Below are 8995 nucleotides of genomic sequence, written 5' to 3'. Positions count from 1 at the left end.
CCAGAGTATATTGGCCTAGAATGTGGATTTGTGTGTTTTAATTATGTTCACAATGGTAGAAACAAGAATAAAAATGCAAAAAAGTAACACAAATAATTTGATAGATTGTTTTACAAGTGGTTTATGGTAACTCTAATGGAAATCTGTGCTATTTAATGAGCTGCTTTCTTCTTCTGTTTTTTTTCTGCAATCTTTACAGCAGTCTCCAAAACATTATTTTCAAGTACAAAAAGCAATATGCAACACTGCTAAGATCCTGATTACAATACACCAAGAACAAGAATGGAAGTAAATTTATTCAGCAATTCTTCTGTTGTAAACAGTTCATCTATCAACCATAAGCAGTTAGAAGGGCATAGCCTCTGGGAAGTCATTACTATTGCCACTGTTACTGCTATTGTAAGCTTAATAACCATAGTGGGAAATATTCTTGTAATGATATCCTTCAAGGTCAACAGCCAACTCAAAACTGTCAACAATTATTACTTGCTCAGCCTTGCCTGTGCAGATCTCATCATTGGAATATTTTCTATGAACCTTTATACATCCTATATACTCATAGGCCATTGGTCTCTTGGAAGCCTTGCCTGTGACCTGTGGCTAGCACTGGACTATGTAGCAAGCAATGCTTCAGTAATGAACCTCCTGGTCATCAGTTTTGACAGATATTTTTCCATCACAAGGCCTTTAACTTACAGGGCCAAACGCACGCCCAAAAGAGCTGGCATCATGATCGGTCTGGCTTGGCTGATTTCATTCGTGTTGTGGGCACCTGTAATCTTGTGCTGGCAGTATTTTGTGGGTGAACGAACAGTACCACCTGAAGAGTGCCAGATACAGTTTTTGTATGAGCCTATCATCACCTTTGGTACTGCAATAGCTGCTTTTTACATTCCAGTGTCCGTGATGACCATTCTGTATTGCCGCATCTATAAAGAGACTGAGAAACGTACCAAGGACCTTGCTGAACTGCAGGGTTCAGAGTCTGTGGCAGAGTTTGAGATGATAAAGCCTCGGAAAGCTCTCCTGAAATCTTGCTTCAGTTGCAAGCAACAAAACTTAGCCAAAAGAGAGAGGTGTCAGGCTTCCTGGTCTTCATCTAGTCGAAGTACATCAGCTACTGTGAAAGCTTCCCAGGCAGCCAGTATTGGTAACGACTGGGCTAAGGCTGACCAGTTAACCACCTGCAGCAGCTACGCATCTTCTGAGGAGGAGGATAAACTTGCCACTGATTCAGTTTTCCAAGTAACTTACAAAAGTGCATCTGAAGGTAAGGCAGAGGAGTTTAATGAGAGTATGGATGTTGTCGTCAAAGACCAACCTGAAGAAAGTGATTTTGAAAACCAGAAATACTTTTTGTCACCTGGCAAAGGCCATGTACAAAACAGTAAAAAATGCGTGGCCTATAAATTCCGGTTGGTGGTTAAGGCTGATGGCACCCAGGAAGCCAACAATGGTTGCCAAAAAGTAAAAGTAACTCCTTGTTCTGCTCCTCTGTCAAAGGACCCTTCCATCAAAAGCATGGATCCAAACATAAATAACCAAATCACAAAAAGGAAACGGATGGTTCTTATAAAGGAACGCAAGGCAGCACAGACTTTGAGCGCCATTCTTTTGGCTTTTATCATCACATGGACTCCCTACAATATCATGGTTTTGATCTCAACATTCTGTTCTGACTGCATTCCCCTGACACTGTGGCACCTTGGATATTGGCTATGCTATGTGAACAGCACTGTTAACCCCATGTGTTATGCCCTCTGTAACAAAACTTTCAGGAAAACTTTTAAGATGTTGCTTTTCTGCCAGTGGAAAAAGAAAAAAGTGGAAGAGAAACTATACTGGCAGGGCAATACTAGACTGCCATAATTGCTCTTATATAAGGGATAAGGGAAAAAATAGATATTGACATAACCTACTAAATTGACTGTAATTCTGTCTTTTCAAAGCTGTTGCTTTGTATATCTAGAGGTTAAAAAAATATACAATAGAGTAAAATTTTGCATGAAAGTAGTGTGCTTGGGATAAAGAAGTTAGTGACTGCTTTGAGCAACACAGAGTGTTTTTCATTATGCAGTAAGCCTGGATTAATGTTATGATGTTTGAGGTCTTCTATCTGTTCATTCCAGCTGAGAATATGTAAATTATAAAGTACTAGAAATTAGAGTGAGATGATTATCCACTCACCAGGTCAGGTCATGCTGTCTATCTGCCTATAGTACATAATTGTTTCATCCTATAGTTCCTTTCTAGTGTATTGTCTATTTAATTTTCAATGTATCAAGTGATGGCATTTGTACTACTTCTGTTTTGAGTCTTTTCCACCTGCTGTTGGATTGAAACAAGGACTGATCAAAGAGGTAAATGCTGTCATCCCCAATACTAAATGGCTAGAGCATTTTGAGCAATACTCCACAGGAACATTCATATTATAGGACAATGTAATTCTGAGAAAATTTCCACTTTAAGAATAACTTTTGTGGAGATACAGGAAGGGCTCACAGAATGGTAGGAGTTGGAAGGGACCTTTAGAGATCATCTAGTCCAACCCCCTTGCAGAATCAAGTCCACCTAGATCAGGTCACACAGGAACACGTCCAGGCAGGTCTTGAAAACCTCCAAGGAAGGAGACTCCACACCCTCCCTGGGCAGCCTGTGCCAGGGCTCCCTCACTCTCACAGTGGAGGAAACAGATAATCTGTTTTGTTTATGATAAAGCCAGTCCCAAGCTTGGTTCCATCATGAATGCCGCTGTCATCTGTAAAAAAATGGTGATGGTCAGCAGAAAAATCCATATTTCTCCATTTCCCAATGCCTCTGAAGGTAATTTAAATTTTTTGTGATAGTGATAATGGTACAAATCAGACTGACTGTAAAGCACAATGGACATATTCTATCTACTTTACAACACAACTTCTTTATTGTGCCTCCCCTTGCCCCAGAAGTTTCCATTACTGATGGGATGATATAGAACAAGAGAAAAATACGTAGTGATGCCCTTTGTGTTTCCTGTATGTTATGAAATGATTTTAAACAGTAACAGTGAAAGAATTACTTTTTAAGTATTTTTAAAATCTATTAAACCATTAAGGACAATTTAGACTTTCATAGCACTTTTAATCTTTAAATAGCTTAGAAATACTAGTCAACATCAAGTGTTTCAAAGTTATCTCCACTCACCATCTTTTGAGCCAGCAGAATGATATCTGCTACAGTACTAGGGGCTGGAGTCAACCCCTCTGATGGTTGTGGCTTCTGGAACTGGGCTGTATTGGCCTAGTTACAATGAGCAGAGATTCTGGCCACTAATGCCCACTTTGCTGGGGCTTTGGGTTGGTGGTGAGGACACTTCTGTAGCAGGGCTGAATTGCTTGTGCCTGTCTGATGTCTGTGTTTGGCAGGAGTCTGGCAGCATTGAGCAAGTGATTGCATAAGTGAGGGGCTGCCTTCAGCTGCAGAGCTGGTGACCTGGCTCCTTGTGGTGGGAACAAGCATGAAGCCTCAGAAAAGGCTGTGAGGAAACCAAGTTAATGGTAACAGGAGTCATAAGGAATGAAGTCCTGATGTAAAAAAAAATATGTTTAGGAATAAATGAGAAAAGTCTTCATGTACACCAAGTTCAGATTCAGTTCTAGCCTTTCTATCAAAATTCAGGGTGCCATGCTCTGCAATATTAGTTTGGGCCAATCTTCATATTAGATCTACTATATGCTTTAATCGGACATTGCAGCAGTGATATGACCCAGATGCACATTTCAGGGATTGTATTAGTCATCCCAAATGTATCATTGCTCTTGGTGAATTCATTTGTATAATTTATTAACATTTCATCAAAATGCTTCCCTACAGATAAATAATTCCTCCATGTCAACAACCATAGTACAACTAATTAATGTGTTTTTGGCCCCAGGCTCCAGAGGGGAAAATTGTGCCAGTGAAAGATTAGCAGTGTAGTAATATAAAAATTCACATGGTTGATTTTGTAACACATCATACTGTGCCTATTATTCATTGTGCATTAGAATATGATTGCTTATTCAAGGAAAGTATGAAGAACCTTTCAGCAACTTTCCCCTGTCACTCTCCATAGCTTTTCCCATGTACAGTAACTATGTACAAGTTGGTTGTTATAGTGGGTTTATTTTATATTACATTGGATCGGTCATTCAGTAAACTGTGTTTGACTTTTAGCAAATGAATGTGTCCCTCTGTGGCAAAAGCTGTAGTTAAAGGCAAAATTTATGAGGTAGTAACAGTTCCTGCTAGCTGCAGTGTTGTTGCTGAAGTAAAGCATTGGCTTCTACTGAAATCAAATGGGGTATTTTTTGTTGGTTTTCGCTTCTGTTAAACAAGAGTATTCTGTAAATGTTTATGGACTCTGTGCTCAGTACTTGTATTTGAATACACAGTGATGGATGCAACAATGTTGGTTCAATGTAGTTGTGAAGTATGTGCTCAAACTATGCTGCTAGCACTTCCATTCGTGAGATGTTACATGTCCAAACATAGGTACATTGTAAATACCTAGAATTATATGAAGAGGTGTGTGTTGCCTTGTTGTTATGTAGGGTGTTTATTCTTAAAGAACAATCAAAATTATGAAATGAAGAATATGATCTTCATCAGAATATCAGTTAGTACTTATTTAAATTTTGTTTTCAATTTATATTTTGTACCTTTGAAAAGTGTTGTGGGACTTTTACAGTGTAGAACAATCTCATTATCTGTATTTTTGTTCTTTAATGAACCTTTTACTGATCCTATAATTGATTATGGTAATGGTCATGGACTGATTAAAAGATCTCTTTTTTGGTAAAATTACATGTTACATATATATCATTACATACATATACATACATAGATGTGCATCAATATGAATGCAGAAATAGTCATCCCAAACTAAGCTTTTCAGAGAACTATTACATGTTATTTTTCCCCACAAACTGGTGGTGTCATTTTTTACTATAAATATCAATTACTAACTGCTATTAACTGTTGAAAGTTATTTTTACTTCTGGATTTTTGTTCTTCATCTTTATTGTACTCATAATGAGAGTTGTACATACGCACTTGAGAAGTCTCGATCCAGAGACCGTGATGTACTTCAAGGCAAAATCCTTAACTGAACTCCCTTGTCACTCTTTAGATATTATTCCAGTTTCCCAGGTGACTCTCATGAAAAGCCCCAGGTCAGGCTTTTCTCAGAAATCTGTGACATTGCCTCCTTCTCATACTTGACAGATGACCTGGATATGTCAAACTAATTTAATGGATAAATCTTAAAGTAAATGTAGCTAAGGATAGTCACACGTGTGAAGAAATTAAAATATCACTGGAATATAGTAAGTATGTAAAATTTAAGTGAGAAGTCATTACAATTAAAGAAACCCATATCAATTTGAAGACACTGCTTTCTCATAGAAAGCAGTTCTTATGAAACTGGATACCCAGTCTGAAAATGTGAATTGGATAACTGTGGACATTTTCAGATTTTGGATTTTTAATAGAATTTTGTAAGATGCTTCTTCACATGTGATTGGAAACACAGTTTGCAAATCACCTCTTCGTAATCTCACACTGAAGGAGAATTTTTGGATTCTTCTTTGTTAAAATTACTTTGTACTTTCAAGGGACATAGTCTGCCTTCTCTGGATTCTTTGCTCTAAGAAAACAAACAGAATGGTGTAACTTTCCTCTGAAATTATTTTTTTTTTCTTTTATGTAGAGATAGAAATAATATAAAGGAATCACATGGGCATAGTGAGAAACAAATACCCGTTTCCTTAGTTGTACATAACAACCAAGCTGGAGTTAACATTTTCTGTGACCTCTACATCTAGGTGCCCCTCTGTTGGGCAAGACTCTGCCCAAAAAACTCCATTCGGTTTACTCCTTTTTGATATTATAGAAGGATTTTTTAAGAAAAACCCAACAAACTCCCTCTGAAAGGCTCACCTGCAGTGTCTGCCTTGGGGACTCCTGAGGACTGCATCAGCTTCTGAAATGTTCCCACAGTTGCTGGGTAGGCAGTGGCTTCTTTATTTTGAAGTGCCCTCCCAAGCCTGAACTCCAAAAATGAATACTGTGTTTTTTCACCAAATACTTGTCTTTCCTTTTACCATATCAAAAAGAGACCATTTATTTCTTATGTGGTCATCCCAAATCTCCATGGCTGTCTTTTGTAACCACTAAGGAGTTGTCTTCCACATACAATTGACAGCTAGATGTCATAAAACCATTAACTGTGATAATTCAGATAAACTTCTTATGATTTTATTAATAGTTACCCTATACCTATGTTTAGTTTTCAGAAAGAAAAGAAAAATTGACAGCATTCTGATGTAAAACTACAGATAATCTACGACTATTAGTGGTGTTAGAAAGGAATAGTGTTGCAAGTGTTTTTTTCATTGTGACATAGTAAAATAGCTGCTTTTTACTCAATACTTATGCCATTAGCTACTAAATGCCATCAGTTTCTTCGTGTATCTGCTGATATACCAAAAAGTCAGTCTTTCTCAAACAACTAGACACTTTAAATCCTTCAGAAGTTTTCTTTTCAACAAGTACTTCTCCGAACCCTGTTCGCTCGTGTCTCCTGTTTCCGTAGACCTCTGAAGTTTGGGGATTTTTACTGAATTCCTGGATTACAATGACAAGATATAAACTGAACTATCCTGAACTATTCCTTATATGAGACAGCCATCTAGACATAGTGGAGGTCAGACAATTGTTTTTACTGTATGCCGTACATAAGGTCTCCTCTGATATGCAATTCATCTGTAGGCTGTAGGAGGAAGAGTGGGGAGAGAGTGAGGATACCAGCTGTGGAGCATGGCTGAATTCATCTTTGTATCCCACCACTACCTGGGTCCCAATGCCTTCTGAAATGCAGAAGATGTGAGAGTGGCTAAAGGACAGTTTGTTTTGTTAATTAGAAGAGAAAAAATGAGCCTGGGTAGGTCACATTGCTGACTTACTGATGCACAGTATTCAAATGCTTGGTCCTAAAGCCACTTTGTCATACTTGTAAAGCTATGGTCAACACGTAAAAAAAAAAATTACATGGAAGTCTGGAAATGTATGTTTAGGCTACACATATGAAATTCAGAAACAAAAGCAAGCACCTTCTCATATGAAAGTTGAATGGCTTTTAAAGATAAATAATAATAAATCAGTGGTTTTGCTAGAAAGAGGTCAGTTGGCAATGTTTTAGACAGAATTTTCTGCTAAATTCTGAGTTGATTAATGTGATATTGCTTACCTTTCTACAGTTGAGAAGACAGTTACAGAGGAGAAATGCAAAGCAGTGAAGAGCTAAAGAAACCTATTTTTCTGCTATTGTTAGGAGATTGCATATTTAAAATGGAACATGCCTCCCACTCAGAGGTACCTGGGGCTGGAATTCAGCCATATACCTACAGTTCTAAACCTTGTCATGCTTCACTTTGGAAAGATACTTAGTTGACACTATATATTTTTTTTTCCATCAGATTTTCTTGGGAGGACCCACCTCATGTCTTCAAGTCTGTTCAGGAGGCATTATAATCAGGAAAGGCTAAGAGAGAGAAATGGTAGGAGAAATGTGACAGGGAAAAGAAAATAGAAGAAGACAGAATAGAAACTCCCATGTTTCAGGATGTGATTTTGCTGATTCAGTGTTGAGAGACAGCTGCTCTCAGCATTGTTCTGGGTATCAGGTGATTAAGGTTCAGTAATGGAGAAAAAAAATCTGGTCAGTTAAGAGAGACTTTTGCTAAGGAATTATGAAGGAGAATTTAGTCCATTTTTTTAAGGCCACATGTCCTTCTCTTTAAGAGCTCTAGAAAGATAGTACTGGTATGTGTGTTGGAATATTTTTTCTTATCTTCACCCACTACCTAGCCCCAGCTCCAAATCCAGTAGTCATTTCCATCCATACTTTGTTTGGAAGGGTGCAATGTACCTCAGTTCCATTAAATATCTTTCTTTGAACCAGGTTAATCTTTTTGTCTTGCTTTTTCTTGGCAAGTTGTTGTTGTTGTAAGTTATTATTACATTTTCATCTAATTCTCACACTGCAATTCAGTGTCAGCTTTTTGTCACAGTTCTTTTCTCCAACACTGGCCAAGGGTGGGCTGCAGAGCAAATTAATTACCTCTGAGGATCAGATACAGCCTGCTGGCTTTCAGTTGTGCACTTCTGTGACAAGACTATTCAAAATCCAGTTTGGAAGACATGTGAGAATCTGGCTATATGGCCAGGATTTCAAATAAAAGCTATGGGAGACTGGCAGCACTTGGGTGATTTTCTTGTCTCCTTAATACAACTTTGGAGGCATTCTGATGGAGTTACAGCAGATCCCACATTAAATTGACTCAATGACATAAACTCATTTCAGCTGCTATCCATTTCTTCCCCTATAACATTTCTATTGTCTTTGAACACAATTTCAAGGGAAAAAAAAATCAGATGCTGCAAAACACACAGATATGCTGTATTGGCCTCACCTAGGTAAGATATCTATATCTCTTTCTGAAAATGTTACAGTACACTATAAAAAAGCAAAAACTTGCTTTCATGTCTTTTCCATGTCTCAGTTAATTCCTCTTCTTAGATAACCCTATGAGTCTTGTTCTTCTCAAAATACAATTTATTTTCTGCAGAGTAATTTTAATGGAAATTGTAACTTTCCATTTTTAAATTAAAAAACAGAAGTTTGCTTCTATCTGCTAATGAGTTTCTGTAATTGAAATATCTAAGGAAACATACAAGATATTCTGTTTGTTATCCTGACATTTCGTATAATGCAACAATGAAAACTCTTGTTACTCAGCTATTCCAATGATACAGAAACATGTGAAGTAACCCAGACAACTGTAAAAGAAAACAATTTCTTCCAGATTAACAAAACTGAAATCCCTTTATTTATTGTTCTAAACCAGATTGATTTATCATGAAATTTGAAGATTCTCTCTTTATTTTAAAACAAAGTCACTGTTTAAATAATGTCAAG

General features: G+C 37.4%; 1 protein-coding gene across 1 annotated transcript; it reads left to right on the top strand.

Moving 5' to 3' along the window:
- Positions 1–282: 282 nt before the first annotated feature.
- CHRM5 (cholinergic receptor muscarinic 5) lies at positions 283–1869 on the top strand. The gene has a single exon (XM_010201173.1). It carries the CDS (start codon positions 283–285, stop codon positions 1867–1869), a length of 1587 nt encoding a protein of 528 aa, XP_010199475.1.
- The last annotated feature ends 7126 nt before the right edge of the window (positions 1870–8995 follow it).

This window comes from Colius striatus, chromosome 6 (assembly GCF_028858725.1).
Source record: "Colius striatus isolate bColStr4 chromosome 6, bColStr4.1.hap1, whole genome shotgun sequence".
Taxonomy (NCBI): domain Eukaryota; kingdom Metazoa; phylum Chordata; class Aves; order Coliiformes; family Coliidae; genus Colius; species Colius striatus.
Note: the sequence above shows the minus strand (reverse complement) of the source record. Positions and strands in the feature narration are given on the sequence as shown.